The 23,011-nt window shown below is 44.1% G+C and overlaps 1 protein-coding gene across 1 annotated transcript in view; it reads right to left on the bottom strand.

The window, feature by feature from the left end:
* UTP20 (UTP20 small subunit processome component) overlaps window positions 1–23,011 on the bottom strand; it is an 84,733-nt gene that overhangs the window by 40,137 nt on the left and 21,585 nt on the right. Inside the window, exons 15-31 of the mRNA XM_075934286.2 lie at window positions 22,847–22,952; window positions 20,255–20,405; window positions 19,931–19,993; window positions 19,454–19,612; window positions 17,426–17,502; window positions 16,279–16,358; window positions 15,665–15,908; window positions 14,446–14,634; window positions 13,403–13,493; window positions 11,115–11,200; window positions 10,301–10,426; window positions 9,432–9,598; window positions 8,533–8,741; window positions 7,069–7,212; window positions 3,590–3,669; window positions 1,713–1,945; window positions 587–731 (exon numbers count right to left, since the gene is read on the bottom strand). Of these exons, the coding sequence (XP_075790401.2) occupies window positions 587–731; window positions 1,713–1,945; window positions 3,590–3,669; window positions 7,069–7,212; window positions 8,533–8,741; window positions 9,432–9,598; window positions 10,301–10,426; window positions 11,115–11,200; window positions 13,403–13,493; window positions 14,446–14,634; window positions 15,665–15,908; window positions 16,279–16,358; window positions 17,426–17,502; window positions 19,454–19,612; window positions 19,931–19,993; window positions 20,255–20,405; window positions 22,847–22,952 (2,350 nt within the window). The remainder of the gene's footprint in view (window positions 1–586; window positions 732–1,712; window positions 1,946–3,589; window positions 3,670–7,068; window positions 7,213–8,532; window positions 8,742–9,431; window positions 9,599–10,300; window positions 10,427–11,114; window positions 11,201–13,402; window positions 13,494–14,445; window positions 14,635–15,664; window positions 15,909–16,278; window positions 16,359–17,425; window positions 17,503–19,453; window positions 19,613–19,930; window positions 19,994–20,254; window positions 20,406–22,846; window positions 22,953–23,011) is intronic.

Below are 23,011 nucleotides of genomic sequence, written 5' to 3'. Positions count from 1 at the left end.
AGTTACCAAGCTCCAGGGCTTCACTGACCCTGCCTTCTTGACCCCCCCTCTCCCTCCTTCTTTCTGTCTCTCTTTTAGCTCTCCTCAGTGGAGGGGCAGATTCGCTTTAATTGGTTAACCCACTATCTCCTCAGCTTGGCCCACATGGGGACACCCGCCAATGCAGAGTGATGACCAGTGTTCAATCTAATCTTTTCCATCCATGTGTGAAATACATTTATGCGCACTGAGGCATGTGCGTGTGTACCACAGGTAGAACCAAAACCTAGCTGTGGGCGCTCTGCTGATCAGCTGGATGGCATTTGAATCTCTCCTGGGCGGTCACATAAGTGCACAGCTTACAGGGCTTACACAGCTTCAGCTACTCACACTGCATCACTGAGCCAGTTTCATTTACGGAGGCTTTTACAATTCAGACAGCACTGATGAGAACTGACCACCAGTGACCTGGAAATCGAGTGATACATAATAAATGGCTTTGAATGTCAATAAGCTGTGACCAAGTAACTGATTCTGTATTTGCAATCCATTCTGAGGGATCATGGTTTCAAAGCTTATCTCTTTTGAACCATGAGGAATCACTTACTTGGAAAGAATGTTGAGCTCTTTGCTGACTTGCGCTCTAAACTTTTTCTTTTTCACCTTTTCCACATTTAACATGGTTTTGCTGAGATACTGAAGTATTGCAGGCACGTGAGGCAGAATTAAGCGTGCACCCAAACTGGGGGACTCTGTAACAGACACAAGGTAGTTACCAGTGTGTGTTATAGCAAAAAGGAGCGATTCGATCCTACACTCGTACAGGGAGACAACAGTGAACCAGGAGGCTGGATGTTCAGAAGTGCTGAACACCTTCTACTTCAAAAGAAGCTGCAAGTGCTCAGTACCTCTGAAAACTGGCCCTATTCTACATGACTGAGGCTGTAATAAAAAAACCAAACAACCAAAACTAAAAAACCCCAACAACCCTTAAGGGTTCTCCTCAGAGTTCACTGATAAATCTGTGGCATGAGGGCTTAGCCACACAGTCTTTTGCAGTGTGGCCCAGTGGACAGCCTAGATTGGGGAGTCTAGAGACTGGGTTTCTAGTCCTGGTTCTGTCACTGACCTGTTGTGTGACCTTGTGCAAATCAGCTCCCCTCTCTGTGCCTCCATTTCCTTCTCCGTATCAAGGAGAGAACAACACCTGCCTTTTTGTCATGACTTTGACAGCAACAGCTGAAAAGGAGCTAATGTTAAAGGAAGTGCAGTCTCCTTCTGCCTTTTCCTGCAGGCTAAGGTAAAGGTGATGAACTGCAGGTCTTTACTGAAGGGAGCTCAAATTAAAATGAATGTTGATTAATGTATGTCTGGGTGAACTTATTTCTCAAGAAAACCATGGACTGGTCCTAATTGCTGCCCAAGCTGTCTTCAGGGTTAGAACTTAAACCAGGCAAGTGTGCAGACAATACAAACACCCATTACTATGAACATTCCACTCCTTCTCTTTAATAGAGAATAAACCTTTCTGGGTATGGTGACTAGCACACAAATCTGGAACTTGTCTGCACAGGGATGAATGAACATGCAAAGGGAAGAAAAGACTTAGCAGAGAATTCTCCTCCCAAAAAAACATTCTTGCCAAAGGCAAAGAATAATCCATCAGGATCCAAAACATCCAGCCAGCCTTACAGCTGAGTTCCTCGTCATTCTGATTACTCTTCACCCCATACCTTCTGTCATTCCATCGGTGGCTGACTCTATACAAACACAGTCAGCCACTGTCAAGCTGGAAACCAGGTCTGTGGGTTCAAAATCTGGATTGTTGAGGAGGTTGTCAGCCACATCCATCACAACACCAGCTGTTGCCTCGCAAAGACTCTTGGCAGACAGCAGAGCAAAGACATTCAAGAGCATATCATATTCTGGGTGCTCTGGTCGCTGCTTGGCCAGCAAAGGGAAATATCTGAGTAACAAGCACAGAAAAAAATTCACAGTTCACTTAAAAAAAAAACAAAAACAAAAAAAACCCACGTTTACAAGCATTTTCTCCATAAAGTCACATACAAAAATACTGGAGGTAGGGAGATGTTCTTCCACATATAGGGGCAGATATCATTAAAAAGGAAATATTTTTATGACCTAAGACCAGTTTTGTACAAGCTGAAAACACATTCTTCATTTCTGACAATGGTAAGTCCTGAGGTAAGCACTGAAGTAGTACGGTGATAGGACCAAATGAGAGTATGCAGAGGAGTTAAAAATCAGGGGTAAAATCCAGGTCCCACTGACTTCAGCAGAGCCAGGATTTCACCCCTGATGTCTACAGGCCAACTCTTTCTGATTTTTTTAAAATTATATAACTGAGTTGTGTCCAAGTCACACACGTTCTTCTGCAAATAAATAGTAAACAGGGATCCAGCACACAATACAGAAGGTTCCAAACTAATATGGTTCAAAGCGGAAAGATAAGATTTTTATTTAAAACTGGATTAGCTATCGGTTTCCAGTAACTCATCCCTCTCCCCTCAAAACCTCAGCCAGATGTTGGCTACAAATCGGCTTGGCTGTCCATGTGTGGAGAAAATGGCCTGATATTATGGAAAATAATCTAAAAACTGGAAAGATCAGGAGTTGCATTTGGATTGTTAGTAGTGATCATTAGAGTTATAGTCTAGGGACAGAGAGGTCTTGACACAACATAACTATAGTTATTTTATACCTTGTTTATTCCTTGGGAGAAAAAACATGGTGCTTGTCCCTGGCTGAGCACTGCAATTGCCCATCATGCAGCCCCAGCAGCAGGGCCGGAGCTGGAACCAGGGACACAGTGAGGATGCCCCAGGAGGAACAGCCTCACTGCAGCCTTGGCTCCAGCTACAGCACAACTGGTTGCCTGCAGGGCCACTCACCCTGCTGCTGTGTGGGGAACCCCAGCAGGTGGGGCTCATTAGCTGCTGGGGCATGGCCTGGCAGTGTGCCGTGGCCTGGCAGTGTGCCGTGGCCTGGCAGGCAGGGGTTCGCAGACTGACGGTTGGGAACTGCTGCTCTAAGGTGCCACAGGACTGTGGGTTGTTTTTAAAGTTCTAGACTAACATGACTACCCCTCTGAAAACATAGCACTGATTTTCTTCATATTTAAAAAAAAAAAAAGTGCAGCTGCTAGGTCCAGTGAATACAGCCCTAGACTGGGGAGCCTGCAGACTTGGATGTTAGTTCTGGTGCTCTCGTTGCATTGTGAAGCCTTGTGCAAATCAATTCCTCCCTCACAGCCTATGTTTCCCTATCTGTTACAAGGAGATAATGGCACTTTTCTTGTTATGGCTTTCTGAACTACGATGGACAGCACTGCTCTGGGGACTATTTTGGGACAGTTCTCTGGCCTGAGTTATGCAGGCAGGCAGAGATGATCACAATGATCCTTTTTGGCCTTAGAAACTATGAAGCGTAGATACTGATGAAAGTACACTCTTGGCAGCCATTTTTTACCCAATAACCAATAACTTCCATCAGCTTGCGAGGAGACATGACTATCTTTCTTTCTGTGTGTGTGTTTACTCACAGCAGACACTAGGCATTTATCTTGCTCCTCCACAAAGTAAAAGTTTACCTGGGATTTTTGCTCCAGATATGAATGAGTTTAAGTAACACAGTAGGAGAATACTGGCTCTCAGACGCAAGCCTGCTGATCTAGAGGACAAACAGAGGATCCATCACAAACCAAAACAGCGTGACCAAGTATAGCTATTTAAAGCATCACATTTAATAAACAAGTTTAAAACATTTATCTGTGAATGATGAATAAACTTTTTTTAAAAAATCATTGCTCGCTTTTCAATCCCTTCGATACTGCCGATAGCTACTAATGGAGCATCTTTTGCTCCACCTTAAAAGCTTGAAAACAAGATTATCCCAGCTACAATTTTTGTCCTCCAATTGGGAGTCAATTTTCCCTGCCTTTGTGCTTTGCAGTGGCAGCCAAAGTCACTGTCTCTCACTTATATTCCTGCCTGCAGCAGGATCACAACATTAGTGTGACAGAACACCTCTATTATGTGGTGGCTGCTACTGAGCAGTCGGGAGATAATCCATGTTCTTTTGGCGCAGTGTTTCTCAACCTTTTATATATATCTATATATCTATCTATATCTATATATATACACACCTGAAAAAGTATATGAAAAAGTACCCCTCTTTAAAAAACCAAAATTATAAGTACCCCCAGTACCTACAGTTTTCAGATACACAATTTTTTTTCTACCATTGCAACACATTTGTTTAAACAACTTACTCGTAGCTGAGCGGGTGATGAAATTTTTGTGTGTAAAAAGTACAAAAATAATAAAGCGCTGTAAAATTTAAAACAAAAATTCAGTTTTCTCCCAATTTCAGTTGTGTTGATGTATCCCCCAGACTGCTCTCAAGTGCCCCTAAGGGTACTCGTATCACTGGTTGAGAAACACTGGCTTAATGCACCAGTATGCCAAACATGGGGTTTAGGGTTGCTCAGTCTGCCCTGAAAACTGGACTGTGAAAAACTGAAATTGAGGCAACATAGGGAACAGATCTAAGTCTTAGAAAGTTTGTTTTGTTGCCCAAAAAGGTCAGGTGTCCCACTGCTCTGTATAAACCAGCACTTTTCTGATCATATCAGAAAAAAGGAATCTTTACAGCAATCGAAGGCTACATCTACATTGGCATGATCTTGTGCAAATACTCTTTAATGTAAGAGTTCTTGTGTTAAAGTATTTGCACAAGAGAGCGTCTACACTTGCATGTGCCTTTGCGCAAGAGCATCCATGCCAGTGTAGACACTGTCTTGCGCAAGAAAGCTCCGATGGCCATTTTAGCCATCGGGCTTTCTTGCGCAAGAAATTCATGTTGCCTGTCTACACTGGCCTCTTGCGCAAGAACAGTTGCACAAGAGGGCTTATTCCTGAGCGGGAGCATCACAGTTCTTGCGCAAGAAGCACTGATTTCACACATTAGAACGTCAGTGTTCTTGCGCAAGAACTCCCCGCCAGTGTAGACAGGCAGCATGTGTTTGCACAAAAGCGGCCGCTTTAGCACAAGATCGTGCCAATGTAGACGCAGCCTTAGGGAAAAGAAGTATGCTAAGCTGACTACAAGTCCCAATTATACATTTTTGTGCAGCGAGCTAACATTAGGAAACTCCAATTCCAAGCACAAAAGGATTAGATTTCTCCCTCCTCCCACATCACCTCAGAAGCCTCATGGTTTCACAGCCTTTAATGCACAAAATGAAATGATTCTTCTGAAAAAAAAAAAAAAAAATCTCCAAGAGAAAATCAATGGCTGAAATTCCTCTAGAGGGAGCTACTGGATTATTTCTGGAGCCAGTATCCTATTGTTTGTACAGCTATCTTCAGCGCTGGGTAACCAGAGAGTGGCAGCTGGTTGGCCCTCTTATGAAAACTCAAGGTTGACTCTTCTCACACACACATTACAAGCAAATGGCATCTAAGTGATTTCTATGCAGTAAATATTTAAATTATCTAGTACATAGATTAAAGAGTTTCTATGCATCTGGGCATAATGCTTACATTATCTAAAAGTATGACATTTAGTTAAAGTCACATGACATATATAGTACACAATCTGTAGTATGTCAAATTAAGGTTAACAATATAGTTTAAATTCGAGTATCTAAATATTGGGATTCATCACTCAAAGTTTTACTAAGAGTAGCTTGTGGAAAGCAAGTACAGGCAGTCCCCGGGTTACGTACAAGATAGGGACTGTAGGTTTGTTCTTAAGTTGAATCTGTATGTAAGTCGGAACTGGCGTTAGCCGCTGCTGAAACTGATCAGTTTCAACCGTGGCTGAATCTGGACGCCAGTTCTGACTTACATACAGATTCAACTTAAGAAACCCAGGCGTCCCCAAGTCAGCTGCTGCTGAAACTGATCAGCGGCTGATTCCAGGAAGCCTGGGGCAGAGCAACTCTGCCTCGGGCTTCCTGTAGTCAGCCGCTGGTCAGTTTCAGCAGCGGCTGACTTGGGGATGCCTGGGGCAGAGCAGCTGGGGTGCTGCTGGGTTGCTCCAGTAGCGTGGCTCCTCGGCGCTACTGGAGGAACCCAGCAGCACCCCAGCTGCTCTGCCCCAGGCATCCTGATTCAGCTGCTGCTGAAACTGACCAGCAGCAGCTGAATCAGGACGCCTGGGGAAGAGCAGCTGGGGTGCTGCCGGGTTGGTCCGGAGCGGCGCTGTGGGACCAACCCGGCAGCCCCCAGCAGCTCTACCCCAGGGGTAGGCAAGAAAAGCCTGGTCTGCTGGGGGATGGGGCACTAGCTGCACCCCCGCAGTAGACCAGGGAGACGGGGGTGGCGAGACCGCCCAAGTCCTCCACGGCTTTGCTCCGTCTCCCTGGTCTGCTGACCTGGGAGACGCGGAGCAAAGCCGCAGAGCACGCGGGCAGCGGGACAGTCCAGGCGCGCCGCGGCTGTCCCACTGCTGGCGTGCTCCGAGACTTTGCTCCCCATCTCCCTGGTCTGCTGGTCAGACCAGGGAGACGGGGAGCAAAGCCTTGGAGCACGCCCGCAGCGGGACAGCCTAGGCGCGCCGCGGCTGTCCCACTGCGAGCGTGCTCCAAGGCTTTGCTCCCCATCTCCCTGGTCTGCTGGTCAGACCAGGGAGACAGGGAGCAAAGCCGCGGAGCACGCCTGCAGGGGGACAGCTCAAGTGCGCCTGGGCTGTCCTGCTGCAGGCGTGCTCCAAGGCTTTGCTCCCCGTCTCTCTGCAGACCAGGGAGACGGGGAGCAGCTCTTCTCGCCCCGGAGGACGGGGGCGGCGGACCGCGGCGCATCTGGGCATCCCGCTGCTCCCGTCCTCTGTGGCGAGAAAAGCCCCGTTCGTAACTGCGGATCCGACATAAGTCGGATCCGCGTAACTCGGGGACTGCCTGTATAGCGCTGAGTGTAGGTTGTGCTTCAGTAACTAAGCATTTAGAACAGGTTGTCCCACATAAGTACAATCCAACAGAGAAGTTATGACTGTTTCTTTCCAGACTTTGTTGATCTTTACATACTAGATAAACCATCATAAAATATATTACTTTGCCAACATTACCTGGGGCCATATCACTGCCTCAAAAACAGCATCAATCTCGTCCACTGTAAAGCTGTAGGTCTCAAAATCAGAAAAAAACTCAGCCACAAGTTTGATCCCAAGACGCCTCAAATTTTTCAGAGGGTTAATAAACCTGAGTTGGATCTGGAAAACAAAGACAAAAATAACTTTTCTTGCTGCAATACATAGCAAACTAGTCACCCTGCAATGAATTACTGTATTTAATCAGTCCTGGATAGGACTGACTCGTGCTTGGATACTGTATGTTTCCTCCTGTTTGCTACTGTGAACAAGTTACCTTTATCTGGTAAAGATGATGAAGTGTAGACAAGGCCTCTAGGTAACACTTTCAAAAGCTCCTAAATGACTTAAGAAACTACTACTTCTTCCTCTTACCCCACCATGCAAACATCTGCCACCTTTGTCTGTGTGAGGCAGATGATAATTTTTATATGCCCAATAAACTAAATCTGATTCCCATTCTATTCAAGCAAGAGGAAGAAGTGAGTTTGTTTCCTCAAGTGACATGCTCTATTTAAGGACATGGACACATTCCATACTGAAAGTGAACAGTAGGAAACAGTAAAACTGTAACTGAGCTCAGAACTACAAAAGTAGATATTTAACTCTTCAGGCAATATCATCTTGCAATAAATGATTATCAACCCACAGGAATTTCTTGCAATAATTATCCAAGATAAACAGATTTCACATCCTTCTCTGCACTCTTAACACCTCACTAGCTAATGAAGTGTTAAATTAAGATTAACAAGTGACAGCATGGTGCTACAAATATCTCTCCAAGAGTTACTCAGTCACAACTGAAGCTGAGAGACGGCATTACCTGAATAACTTTAAAGCACAAAAGTGATTACTCCAGACACAAATAAAATTACTTGGGGGAAAAAAAAAAAACTTCTTTCCTGATGAGAGATATTTGTATGTGAATATAATGCACCACTGTAAATCAGATTATGGACAATAACCATCAGAAAATTACCCCTTCTCTTATTGTTGATTCTGGCTACAGCACTTCAAGTAACATGAGGGAAACCATATTATGAAAAAAAAAGCCCACAATTTTTCTTTACCTGTTCTATTCTAGTCCAGAAAAGACTCTACATGCTCAAAACAAACTCCTAATTTAATGAAATGCAGTGTTCTAATTCTGGTTTGTAGGAATTGTTACACGCACTGTTTTAAAATGCATATTTTACTAAATAAATTCAACACTGACTGAATTACCAACAATTTAACATTTTAAACAACTATTACCAGCAATATACTCTTTCTATATAAACACTGCAGCATTTTAAGACTAACGTTGCTAGCCTCTACTTGTATCCATCTTTCTATTATTTAATGGTTTCTGAAGTTTTACTCCTTTTTGGCACTAGGCAGAATTTGAACCAATGGAGTTGAAAACAAGAGGGACAGACAGAGTGAGACTATCCTGTTCTTTACCTTTTCTCTTTGTTGAAGGATGTGGGATACTCTCGCTGTCATACAAAGTAAAATCTGTAAAATCTCAGGTAAGTACTGACTGATCAGATGGCCCATGTTTTTCAGTACAATCTCAAGACTGTTGAACAGACTGTGCTGGCGGCCTAGAGGCAGGACTTTAGATAAATCCAGTTCTGATATTGTTTGGAGTACGGCAACCCGGCAAGGGCCTACAGAAGGGAGAAGGACAGTGAAAATGTATCAGTTCACCTTTACCGTGGTAAGAAAGGGCTTGATTTCAATGGGCCAAATGTCAATGTCTGAGATTTGTCTCAATGTGAGAAAGGGCGGCAAAAGCTGGCCCTAAATTGCAAGCTCTTTAAATGCCTCCAATTCAACTTCTTAAGTAAAAGCAGCAGCAGCCATCCTGCGCACGAGGCTCCTGGGGAACCCCAGGAGCGGCAGCTGCCCACGGCCTGGGCACTCTGCGAGCAGCTGCCGTCCCATGGCCGTCCCACACACGGGGTCAGGGGAACCCCAGGAGCAGCTGCCGCTCCACACAGGGGCCAGGGCTGGGGAACCCTGGGAGCAGAGCCCTGGGAATGGTCTGGGGGCAGCAGAGCCAGGCAGGTGGGACCAGAGGAGGTCAGGCCTCCAGGTTCTCCCAGGGCAGCAACCAGGAGGGGAGCTCCAGGAGGGCCCAGACTCCTGACCTCCTCTGGCCTGGCAAATTCCCTACTTTGGGACCACTCCGATCCCGAGAGTACTGGACCAGAGAAGTTCAACCTGTAGTACATTGTACAGCAGGGAAGGGAAATGGTGGTCAAGTGCACAGGGGAAACCTTGACTTTTTTTGTCCTCCCCATACCCACGAGGTAAGGAAGAACCATTATCCCCAGTTTCCAATGGAAGAAGCATACCTGAAGCGAAATGCTTCACAGGTTCAAAAAGCAGGTCCAGAAACATTCTAATCTCCTCAGGCAGTGAACCAGCAAGGAACCTCAGAACAATTGACATTCGAGTGCCCGCAGCGGATTTGCCCTGAGTTTTGCTCCCAGTTTTGTTTCTCATCCGTCCATACAAAATTCTTCAAAAGCCAAAAAGAAAGAGCATTAGTGAGTTCTCCATTAGCTGCCTGTTTCTAAAGCATTGCAGGAGAGTCTGGCTGGTTCACAGCCTTTATTTAGAAAGTATATGCCTAAACTACATGGCTTCACCAGGTCACTGGAAATTTTGCGAGTGATGTGAATGGAAGCACAGCATCATGCCAGCATGAAGACAGCACCCCTCAGCTATAACTCTTTCACTGTAAATCGATATTCCATATATTTATCAAACAAATCCAATACCCTGAGGATGAGAACCTCTCAGATTTCTTCTTAAGAGTTTAAAAAGATGAACTTCTCTGGAAAACACAGGCTTTACTCAAGCATTCAACGATACTACAGACAAAAAAGTACGATGGGGAATACCATGTACAACGGGGTGGGAAACCTAAGGCCCGGGGTTCGGATGTGGCACAAAATCTGTTAGCCTGAGCCCTGGTGTGAGAGGGGAATGTGGGGGTGTCTCTCCTTCTCAGTTGGGAGCCATGTCAGTGAGGGTTTGCTTGTGCGACCCCCAGCTGATTTTTCTGTGGGTCAGTGCCCCTCAACCCAAGTAAAGTTCCCCACCCCGATGTACAATAATGAACAAGGAAGTCAAAAACAGTTGTATTTGCATTATGTTTTGTCTATAGCCATCATTTTATTTTAATATGCAAAGGTTATGCAGTGATTCACCCACGTACCTCATCAGAACAGGGACGAGATCTGGTCGGTGTTGCACTTTAACTATAGTGTTCTCCTCAGATATGCTGAAATGGACTATTTCTTCTTTAAAGCTCTTATCTTCCAATAACCTTTGTAAGTTCTCCCTGCAAGTATTAAAGCAAATAAAAACATCTCTATACAATTTATTAAAGTATCAAAAGAGTAAATAAACCAAGTAGTTACTACATAGACCAATACGTTTCATACAAGGTTCTGTAAGGGGTACCTAAGCAAATGCAGTAGTGTTGGGCTGATAGTGTTACCTAATGGTTATAAAGAACTACAAAAATCCTATACTGAACAGAACACAGTTGGCCACTACAGACCATGATGGGTGTGGATGAGGGGAAAAGTTTTAGTTTTTAGAAAGAGTTCATATCTGATAGATAAAAGATTGCAGGTTTTCCATTTCTGAATGAACATGATCTTCCTGCACTCCTCCTCCTCTAAAACAAAATGGTAATTCTCCTTTTTGGGTATCTGCTTTTCAAGTCTATTCCAGGTTACGTTCTGTGACTGTATCTAGATCTCAGTTACAATAACATGGAGATGACAACATCTTTTTCATATTTATAGTCTATAAAAACTTTTTTTTAGTTTCAATATAAATAGGAGAAGCTTTTTAAACTCCATCCATCTCCAAATTCAGATTTGGAACTGAAAAGTTCACTTTTCTTGGGTCCAGAAAGTTGTAGATATTTCTCTTAGAAGCGGATGATGCCAACTATCGAATACATTTATGATAAGATACACAGTAATTCAGCTGCACTGGAAGAATTGTAAATCTCTTACTTGTATGGCAGTAGGTGGGGATGCTTGTAAGTCATGATGCAGTCAAGGGCTATTTTTTGCACATTCTGGTCTTGATGGGACAACAGCTGAAGATAACATGGTATAAGAAAGGAAAATTAGGAGGAAATCCAAATAATACATACTTCTCTTTATATCACCATATCAAGATGATTCACTCAAGGCAGAATTCAGTCCTTAGACTGAGGTGGGGGGAAATAATTATCTAACTCAGGGGTGGGGAATCTTTTTAGGGTCAGGAGCCACTGACCCACAAAAAGAAATAGTCAGGGGCCACACACAAGTGAGAAGCAGGAAGACTGGAGCACCAGTGCAGGTTCCCCAATGCTGGAGGGGGGATCCTGAGCCTCACAGGCCAGTATCAGGCAAGCCAACAGCAGCATACAGCCCCCAGGTCTTAGGTTCCCCACCCCCAGCTACACTAAAGGGATCCACAATAAATGAAACTTAATTTTAGAACGGTCATTTAAGATGACACTCATTAGCAAATATTTCCTATCACTATACATGCAAAATAGATCACTACAGAACAAAGTAGTTGTTTGTTTCTAAAAAAAACACACCACAAAAAATCCAGGACATCATTGCTACCATTTGATGACATAGATGCTGGAACTAAGGATGCTGTGGGTTAGGGATGCAATAGTGTAGTCAATTAACTAATAAGCAAAAGGTTATAGGTTAATGCTATAGACTACATACATTTCCTCCCCCTCCCCACCACCACTTCCAGTAATTTTTTTTAGCAGGCTAGCCAGCAGCCCAGCTCAGTCCTGGCTCATGCTGGGTCCGGGACTTACCCCTGCTGCAGCGCTGCATTTACAGTGTATCAGGAACCAGGCAAGCAGCTTGGCTCAGTTCTGGCTGCTAGAGGCAGAGGCAGCAGTGCAGGGCGACAGACAACTGATCCACGAGGGGAGCTGGTTTTTAAACTGGTTCCCCTCACGGACCAGCTCTCGCCTGGCACCCCACGTTGCTGCCTCTGACACAGACGCAGCAGTGTGGAGTAGTAGGGGGCTCCTTGGGAGTGGGGCTGGAGTGCACCGGCTGCTGGCCTCACCCCCAGGGACTACAGAATAGTCAAGTAACCAATAAGAATTCATGAGGTTAATCGACTATTCAATTAACTGTTATTTAACATCCCTACTGTAGGTGAAGTAGCACCCTCTGGTATGAAGTGATTTCCATCATACACAAGGTTTATAATTTAGTTCAATGGCTCTCAGCACCCCCTAACAGAAATTATTCCAGTTCCCTTGTTTGATGGGAATTAAATAAACAAATCATAAACTTATGCTTTAATAAGTTATTTGTATTGAGAGTCTTTTGCAAGATCACTTTCAGACCAGCATCAGCTCAGGCTTTGTATGTGTGTGTCACTATGTAACACAATGGATTAGCTAAAATCATTCCAAAATGTGCATGTCACATAGAAAAGGCATAGAGAACATCACAGTTGTTAAAAAGAGAAATACAAAGGGGGGAGGGAGGGAATAATCAAAAGCCCATCAGCAACAGTATTAAGGGATGAATGCCCCCAGTGGCCAGACTAAGAGGAATACAGAACACTATCAAAAACCTCACCCAGTTCTTTAGCTTCATGATAAACAGCACATATCAGAATCCCCATATTTAATGTGTTCTGTTCTATGCATTCTAAAGGCATAACAATACAGCAATGTGCTAGAGCACAGAGCTAACAAATAAGAGTAGATAAATGCCTGTTTTGCAATATTCAGTTGTTCTTCAGACTTGCAGTACCACAGAACGAATGACTAACTGGTATATACTGAATGTTTATTCAACAGATACAATCAGACACCCAAGTTCATATCTGATAGGTAATCATTAAACATGTTTTGTTAACGGAGACAAGATGCTGGCGATTCCCTTTGCAGAACACTTTTATAGGGACCTATTTCAACAAAATTCAAGTTGACAAATTCAGTCTGGTTTTCTGAGGGAGCCCTCTTTAAAGAGCGTATCCTAAATTTATACTTAATTTCCCTTACAAATTACTTTTCCACCTTTCTCCTCATTCCCATATATGTTTATAAGGCCCTGTCAGACAAAGTCAAACCACACATGTTCCCAGCTCACAGAAGCTATGGTGAGTTTGGGAGCCACAGGAAGCTCACCATGGGGTCTGGAAGCCTCTGTCCCCAATATTCATGGATTCACCTTTCACAGTGGTGCCAGGAACTCATCCACCGTGAATGGTGAGAGTTTACTGCATATTTGTTTATTAAGCAATGTAAAAGTATTATCACCTGATTGTACAACTCATTTAACTTTGGTTCCAGATACAGTGCACGTGGATTCGAAAACTTGGAGAAAACTTGCAAATGAGCTATTAGCTGCCTGAAACAAAAACAAAACACACCTTTAATAATGAAACAGATACACATCCTGTCTTATTACCAACAGGTAGGGGGATGGTCAATATGTAGGGCTACATTTACCAACAGGCTCAACTGGCAGTGGAAGGATTTGATTAAAATCAGTGAAGAGTAAACTAGAGCTGGGTAAACTAGAGCTGTGACTGAGACTCACCACCCAAGAAAAGCCACATCTCCACTTGCTGGAAAAAGGGAGAGGTGTGTGTGGAAAATTTACTCATTGTGTGGAACACAGATGTCACAATAGCATGTATTTATAGTAAGAAACACCAAAAACATGGGTCCAGAACAAGGACATCAGGGCCAAAATTTTCAAAAACGAATGTCTAAAGCTGTACATGGGGTGCCTAAATCTGTACATGGGGTGCCTACAATGGGTTTCAAAAGGGCTGCACACCCATCAGCCCCCCTGACTTGAAAAGAAAAGCAAAGATAGAAACAGAGGTAACAGTGATTTCCACACCAAATATTAACTTGGGGGGTCCTACTAGGGTTGCCAATCCTCTAGGACTGTCCAGGAGTCTCCAGGAATTAAAGATTGATCTTTTATAAAAGATGTCATGTGACGAAACCTCCATGAATATGTGCAACCAAAACTTACAACTCTAGACCCCGCACCATTTTTGCTTCAAATTATGCAAAGTTATGACCTATCACCCATCTTATGGTAGTGCCCAGAGACTCTGCTGAGGGCCCCCTACTAGTGCCCGGTATTGCAGGGGAACAAGATCCCTACCCTCCAAGAGCTCACCACCTCACAAAAGACTGGATCAGGCGTAAGAAGGGGAAAGGGACGCACATACGCCCAGTGATCTTCACAAAGTCAGTCATCCCATTCCTAAAAACTTTTAAAAACACTGAATGGTTAACATTTCCTTTTCACTTGCTCCCTGCTCAAACAAAGCAAAACTCACTTTGCCGCAGCTCTTCGCGTTTTCTTTTTTTGCAGCCCTTCAACCATTGGTTCTTCCTCTTCCTCCACCTCCTCTTTCTCAGCTTTGTGTGTCTCTTGAGTGGTTTTTTCTTCTTCTACTGCACCTCTGTTTTTCTTTCTAAGATCCTGGGTTGGAGCCAGCAGAGAATCTGCCGGGTAATACTCATTGCTATATTAAAAATAAATCAAAAAATAGAATAGCATCTTCTGGAGTGAGGTTTATTTGAAGCTGTCACAACTGGAAGTTCTGATTATCAACAGAATGGTACCTGGTGACATTGTCCAGTTAAAGATCCCCAAAGGGATCTTTGCCATACCATTTCAGCATGCAGATGGGCATTTCTTTTACAGTGGGTGGCAGAGATACTTAAGGATATGAGCAAATGTAAAGGAAAAAGACGAAAAAGAAAAAACATATAAAGGATGAAGATCAGAAAAATATGGTCAGGAAGATGACTAAGTGAATTGTTATAGGTCTGTAAATACAATGGGAGGGGTTTTATTTCAAGTTGGTGGTGGGGTGTGTGTGTGAAAACGTAAGTTAGGAATCGATGATGGATTACGTATTGGAAGCCCTCTCACATGAAAACAGGTAAAAGCAGTCCAGGCAAATCACTAGGAAATACACTGTAAAAAAGAATCAAGGACTGGCAGGGGAAATAGAGAGGGTGTAACTGAAAGCCCACTGGAGTGAAAAAAAAAAAAAAAAAGACTCCCACTGATTTCAGTGGGAACTGAACCAGGCCCTAGTTACTCAATAAGGTCTTTTCCCATCTCAATCTTTCATAACTCTGAATAAAGATGCACTTTCATTTCATAAATAGGGTAGACCAGGAAGAACCTCATCTTCATGTGCATTTCCAAGACACTGAAACTACACCCTTCATAGCAGCAGCTCCGTAGTAAACCAGGGTTCAACCAGAACTCCTCAGTAAATGGGTGCTCAACACAGCAGCCAAATGACAGCTCACATTCAGATCACTTTTCTCTTTCTCACTCTCTCTAGCATAAGCCCTGTTTTACCAAAAGGAAAGTTCGGCTTCAATATAAAACCATACCATTCTATGGAATCAGGTTTCAGGAAACAAAATCCATTAAAAAAACAACAACAACAACCACCCATCAGTTGTCTTATGAGGATCCTAGTAACTCTTATGACACTTCCAAGCAATGTCTCATCACTGAACATGGTCACTTACCTAATGAATCTCAGGAGAAGAGGGGAAAGCTCCCTTGATCTGGGCTCCACTCTGTCTGGAAACTTGGCCAATGCCTTCCAAAGCAGGAACCGGAAGTTGGCATGATCTATCCGCTCACTGCAATCCGTTCTAAACCTCAGCTGCTCAAGATACAGGCTTCCCACGTTTCCTGCTTGGATCTTTGCACTTTCAACATCTGCAGTGCCTTCCTGCTCTTCGTTCAGCTCATCTTGCAGCTCTTTCTCTATACAAGAAGCAAACCACAAAGATTCTCTAGCAACTAGACACTACTGAAAAGTCTCAGACTCCTATTGTCTCTGACCAGCCTGGGCAGAGCCAGTCTAGACAAAGCAAGCACTGCCCCATATGCTAGGAGGGCACCAATTGTCCCTATTTATCTCATGGCAAGTAGAACAAGAGGGGGAGGCCACAATTCTGATAGACCTCCGCTCTCTTTCTCTCAGGAAATGAGGCCAGAAGGGGAGAAGAAAAATCTTGTCCTGATTTTTCCCTTTTTGACAGTTTGGAGCATACCAGAGAATAAAGCCAGCCTTATTCATGAACCACCCAGACCATAGCTAAGTTAGTAACTTAAGATCTAAAAACATAATTACCAGCATAGACAGCTGCTTTCTCCAAGTGCTCATAATAGACTTTCCAGAACTGTTTATTCTCCATTTCGTTTGCATGAGATCTAACAATAAACAGGACAGTAGAAATTAAGTAAAAAATGCCATTTGATATTAGCCAGCTGAACTGCTAGTATGTTGTCCAGCCCAAGTCACCATGTATGAAGGCAAGATATTTTCTGTGTGAGACTTTATTTCTTTGCTTTCATCTGAAGATCCCAAAGATTCACAGGTAACAGTGAACTACTATTGGAATACACTAGGTCCCACACCATACAAAAATGTTGACTTGTCAAGGGTGTGAAGACTGCATACTCCCTCACATCCCTCTCCCCTCCCAAAAAGTTTAGCAATGGACCATTATCTTTGATTTTGACATCTGAAGAGAGGATGCAAACACCAGGCAGGAAGTTTTTAGAATCTGTATAAAAATACTCTATAAAAGACCTAGTTATCAGAATAGTCTACTTACAGCTTGTGAGTACAATGGACCCTTTGGTACAGATGTTTTGAAGTCTATTGATATTGCCTATGCCAGGGTGGGGAACTGTTGGTCTTTAGGCCACACACAGTTTGTCAAGGTTAGTTGGTGGTGGGCCATGAGAAGGTTTGTTTGCCTGACTGTCCACAGGCACAGAGCCCCACAGCTTCCAATGACTACAATTCACCATTTCCAGCAAATGAGAACATCACCATTAATTTAAGTAGGGTTTTCCATCAGGTCCTTAGTGAGGGCAGGAAGGGAAGAGAGACAGACTTATTTACTATTTCCATAACACTTATAATATGATGGGCACCATAGTATGAGCTAAGGAGCTGGCTATCTTGAATTTAAGTCTGTTGTGTTCCAACCCTTGATAAAATGTAACAATACTTTTGCCCATGAGCTGTCTTTAATATTTGTGCATCATAAAAACAAGTTAAAAAGTAACAAGAGCAAGATTTACCTGACAGATCAGAGGCATTTCTGTGGTACCTCATGTAAATGTCTGTTATGCTTGTGTGTACCTGCCTTTATTTTCAGGGATGTGACACATTTTTATTTCATTTTTTTAAAGAGCCGGGCCCACGGGGGGGAGGGAGCTGAAACAATACAACTGAGGCTCCCACCATCCCACTACCACATACTTACGCTACGAGTTCAACAACAGGATCCCAGAGAGGGCTAAAGTTAATGTAGAACATTCCCAGTAAATACTGAAGAGGCACCTACAGTGGCACAGAAGAAAACTTAGTTTTAAAATGCTAACAATATTAAAAGTAGGCATAAAAACAGCTTCACTGATTGATGAGCTGCAAGTAAAAAGCAAGAGAGTCCAGTTGAAATCTCTCAAAATCAACATCAATAATGAAGACATTTAGATTATTATTTGTACTCTGGTAGCACCAAGACCACATCATGCTAGGCACTACAGAAACATATGCACAAGGGGAGTTTTCTCTGCTCTGAAGAGTTTATGTTGCATTAAACCCAGGTTCCCCCTGAACTGGGGTCCTCACTGAGCTAAGGGTCTGTCTCTGGGTATGTCTACACTGCCACCCTAGTTCGAACTAGGGTGGCTAATGTAGGCATTTGAACTTGCAAATGAAGCCCAGGATTTAAATATCCCCGGCTTCATTTACATGTTCCCGGGCACCGCCATTTTTAAATGCCCCGTAGTTCGAACTACCTGCCCGCGGCTACACACAGCATGGACTAGGTAGTTCGAATTAAAGCTCCTAATTCGAACTACCATTATTCCTCCTGAAAGTTCGAATGCCTACATTAGCCACCCTAGTTTGAACTAGGGTGGCAGTGTAGACATTTTTTTTTCTCTCTCTCACTCACACTCACACAATCCCTGCCCCAAGGAGTTTAAAACTCATGAAGGAAAGTTATAAGAGAACTTAAGTATTAGTAAAAATAAGTTAATATTTAGCTAGTACAGGAAAAATCTTGACTCTAGCAGTTTGGACAGAGTGACACCCACTGCAACATGGTTGGATTCAGTAGCCACAGACAGACGTCTCTACAATATAGAAGGCCTCAATCCTAGAGTGAGCTCCAAGGCAGACCCCTGCGCCCACACAGAACTTCACTGTGGTCCAAACACGGAGTTCATCGCAAGGACAGGGGATAAATTGCTAACAGCTCATCCCAGCCCTCTGCAGCACCTCCATCGGCTTTCCCCTCACTACTCTTACAGTGTTTAGAACATTTATTGAAGTACTATCATTTTTTTTGGTTTCTACTCCTACTAGCTGCTGATGCAAATATACTTTAGTCAGCTTAGGATAAAAAAGAAAAAGAAAAAAAGAAACCCCACTGAGACATGCTGATCACAACCCAGAATCAAGGATATTTCCGAACGTAGCATCAAGCACTGTCCTCTGGAAGAGAAAGGACACTGGGATAGGGAGCTCACTGCTCAGGTAAGAATTTTTAAAGCACCCAAGTCATTGTTTTCTTTTGTATGTCTTAGAAACAACAATTTCTGATGTCCGAGCTTAATCTGGCAATCCAATGAATTGCTTTCAGCAATGTGGACTGGACAGCGGAGATGCCATTAGAATACAATGGTTTGGGGCACTGTTCTATCGTTTGAATAGGACTGTGTCTCAGGGCTCATCTACACATACAGCACTGATGCAACCTATGCTGACAGAAGAGCTTCTCCGCCCCCCGAAAAGTGATAGCTATGGCGATGGGAGATGCCTTGATTCTGACTTGTATGGTCTACAATGGGAGTTAGGCTTGTATAACAATGTAAGTTGATAGCACTCAGTGCCCCTGTATGGAGAAGGCAGGTGCATAAACCATGCAATGTGCAGATTCAAGTGGAGTGTATTTTCTATGGGAGCGAAAAGCCACCCAGTTCGGTGCTTGATGAGGTGTTTGTTCAGAGTGCTGATGTATTTCTATCTTGCTCACCATTGATCTTCAGGGGCAACCCCACATCTTTGAGCTCTGGTGCTAAAAATCAAAGAGAGACGGGAGCATTGTCCCAGTGACTAGCAGTGAGAGTTAAGCTCCTAACTCCCTCATGACGACTGGTTTGTTTCCAGCCTGCATTTACGGAAACCATCACAAGGCACTGAAAACATAGGAAGTAAAATGCAAAAATGTTTTGCCTTATAAAAAGGCAACACTCCTGAATACCTCTTGGCAATAACTTCTCACCTCACATAAAGGTCCATCTGGTACTGTAGACTGCACAACATCGTGCCTCAGTTTCCTTAAATGAAGCAGTTTTTCTCTGTAATCGTTCACACTGGCTGGCACCAGTTCAGCTTGAAGTAATATGGCAAACACAGACTGAAGCTCTCCTGTTCCATCATCCTGCACAAACCAGCAAAATGCCTTTTGTTAGAGGATACCTGTAGTTATCATAATTTACTATACAAAGGCAGAGCCTCAGCTGCTGTAAGCTGGCAGAGCTCCACTGAACTTGGTGGGGCTAGAGAGATTTCCACCAGCTGGGGATTGGGCCATAAAGTTACGGTCTGAAAAACAAGGAATTTTAAAGAAAGTTCCCTTTAGCTAAAGAACAGACTAGCATGTGTAACTGCAAATAAAGTCAGTGTCAAGGAAACACTTATATTACAAATAACTCCCTCCCATGGTTTTGAAAAGTTAAAGCAGCCACAGTAACATTACCTTGATTGATGTAGGAAGCCAAGCCTCAAAATGATTTAAAATCCTTATTGTCAAAAGTCGGACCTATTAAAAGTGAAAGCATGTTTAGGGGCATACTGCAAATGTTGAAAGGCCATTGGAAATTGGCACAATTTTAAAGAAATGAAGGGCATTCATTCTTGCATAAAATTGCCTATTTCACCTTTAGCCCGTCTTTATTTAGCTTATTTGAAATGCCGCAAGGACAACTTGCCACTAGTTAAGAATTCATTTTTCCATTAAAACACAAATTAGCTTGCACATATTGGAAACCATTAGGAGAGAGAGAGAAAAAAAAAAGATTACCTTGGAGATGCTGGAGGAAATATTTGTTTTTAGTTTATCAAACAAATCCATTAAGTTCTCATGGGAAAGAGGATCCTGGCAACCACACAAATCCAGCCTCGTATAATAGAGATCAGCTAGCAGCAAGGCTGATGGGTCTGAAGGGAAGGTCCTGAAACAAAATACTCATTTATTATTGTACAAGGCGAACCACAAGCAGCATGAATTTGAAAAAAAAATTATATAGGGAAAACTCCTACTTCCAAATTAGGATTCAACATGGAAGGTGTTTACAGGCATAGGGCCTAAGTTACACAGGGGAAAATGAGATGTGTGACAGTCTTCCATTTCCCTTTCTGTCTGAAACTGGGCCAGCAGTACTATGGTTAATCACATACAGGCTGAGACCCTGAATGAGCAAGGGTGCTGTGAGGATAAAATCCTTTTGATTGCCAAGCATTCAGACGCAATTGGCGACAGCGGCTTATATGAGTACGCTGACCATACGTCCCAATTTTTCCAGGACAGCACAGCACAGCAGCCTCCCCCCACCCCCAGAAGAGCATGTAGGGCAGTCAGGCCAGCTTCCTGTGGCACGTGGCTTCTCCCTCCCCTCATGGGACCGCCTCTGCCACATGGGTCCTGGCCCAGCAACACTGCCTCTTCCTCCTCCAGGATGCCTTGGAGCCCCGGTAGGGGCACTGCGGGGCAGGGCCTGTTCATGGTCAGGCTCAGCAGGTGCCAGTACTGGAGTGAAGGCCACCCGCGGTGCTATTTTTAGTAGTGTGGTGTGGGTCCCCACGGGTGGCCCCAGCTCCAGCTAGAGTCAAATGGCAGCCGCACGAGGCATGTTCCAGACAGGGCAGCCTAATTGGAATGGGGCTTGTGCAGCTGTCACTTCACTCCAGCTGGAGCCAGGCAGCCTTCCAGGACCGCGGTACTAAAAATAGCACCGGGGCGGCCTCTGCTCCAGTCCCAGCATGCGGTCCCATCCCAGGAGCAGCTGGGGGCTTCTGGGGCTGGACCATGGTACTAAAATAGCACCATGGACCCCGCTCCAGCCCCCGCAAACTGCTTTCTATGTCGAAGGCAGAAGGTGAGGGAAGAGGCAGGAAGAGAAGAGGGCTTGTGCTGAGTGTGGGGGAGGGAGGCAGGGCAGGAGATGAAAGGGGAAAGCACCAAGGGGCATGGTGGAGGAGAGACAAATGCCAGGGAGCCAAGAGGAGACAATGAGGAAAAGGACAAGAGGGGCAACTGGAGGGAAGGTATCAGTAGGTGTGAGAGAATGGAGGAGACAGGGTGATGCTGGGAGAGGGAAGGAACAATGGGGGCAAGAGAGAGGAAGAGGAGGGGGGGGAGTGGGTGCCGGGAGAAGAGCGAAGCGTGAGGGGTGGGGAGCAGCAGGCACCAGGGGAGCAGATGGGGTGAGGGGAGGGTAGGAGACATGGCAGCAGAGGGAAAAGGGAGAGGTTTAGAAGATATTTATTAATAACTTGGGTGCCACGGTGGCAAATCCAAACAAGCCACATGAACTCAATACTGGTGCACAAGACAAAATTCAGTCTGCTCATGGGAGGAAAATCTTAGAGGGAACACTGTCCTCGGCTTCTTTCACCCTTCCCCCCCAAGTTAATGCAATGCAAATTGGTTAATGCAACTTCAGGATAGTTGCATGGGGTTCCTGTGGGGGCCAAACCCATCCCTATTGGTAGGAGGATGGTGGGAGGAATTATTAGAGGGGTCCTACAACACCCTTTGCTTCTGGTCATGTGTCCATGTTGACCCCGGGAGTACTACCTCCAGGGATGGGACTTCTTGTGGCAGTGGGCATGGCTAATGTGTCCCAAATTTTGGTTCAGAAAATATGGTCACCATATATTTAAGTAGCAGACCAACCCGCCCTTCAGGAAATGTTGCATGTCCCACTTGTTTTCTTGAGCTGGATGGGAAGAGGGATGCTGGGAGATCACACAGATCTTAACTCTTCTTCAGCTGTTCAGTTATTGTATATGTTAATTATTATCTTAAGGGGTTAACAGAGTAGTCAGTTTTCATGGGTGCTAATTAAAATGTGGAGTTCCCTCTAATGGAGGAAGTGTACAAAATAATTTTCAAAATCAAAATCATTATCGGGGGGGGGGGGGAGAGCTGGAATCCTCCTAAAACTGCAGATGAACCCTTTAGACCACGACAAGAATTACAATGTAATATTTATATTTGGCAGAGATTATCTTCACTTCACTTTTTTTTGTAGGGGAACCTCCCCCACACACAAGATTCCTGCCTTCTATTCCACAAGATAAAACCAGCAGTGTTTCATTTGCATATTCAACAGCAACAAAGATTAATCTACAGCATTCAAACAATTCAGATGAGCAGACTGTTATTATGGAGATAAGAGCTGTGAACTGTACACCACACACTACGGTAAACTGACAGTGCCTGACAACGTTCCTATCCCAGATGGCTAAAAATCTGAAGAAACATGCTGGTGTGGTACAAGAGGAAACAACCAAAGCAAGTGTTTTTGTTTTGCTCAATAGTTATATAAAAGCATAGTTCTCTCTTCACTACATTAAGTGGAACACCAGAGAGTCATAAGAGTTCACTTACGTCAGCAAGTGCTTCACACGTTCCACAGGGAACAAATGGAGAATTTCAGAGGATTCTGCTAAACTAAGTAGTGTGCTCACAGCTTGGCAGGCCACAAACAAGCCTCCTGGGGGGAAAAAGGGAATAGGAACAAACTGTAGTTCAGCATTCACATTGAATTCATAT

The sequence above is a fragment of the Pelodiscus sinensis genome, chromosome 1 (genome assembly GCF_052426305.1).
Source record: "Pelodiscus sinensis isolate ZL-2025 chromosome 1, ASM5242630v1, whole genome shotgun sequence".
Classification (NCBI taxonomy): domain Eukaryota; kingdom Metazoa; phylum Chordata; order Testudines; family Trionychidae; genus Pelodiscus; species Pelodiscus sinensis.
This window is presented reverse-complemented; position numbering and strand designations above follow the sequence as displayed.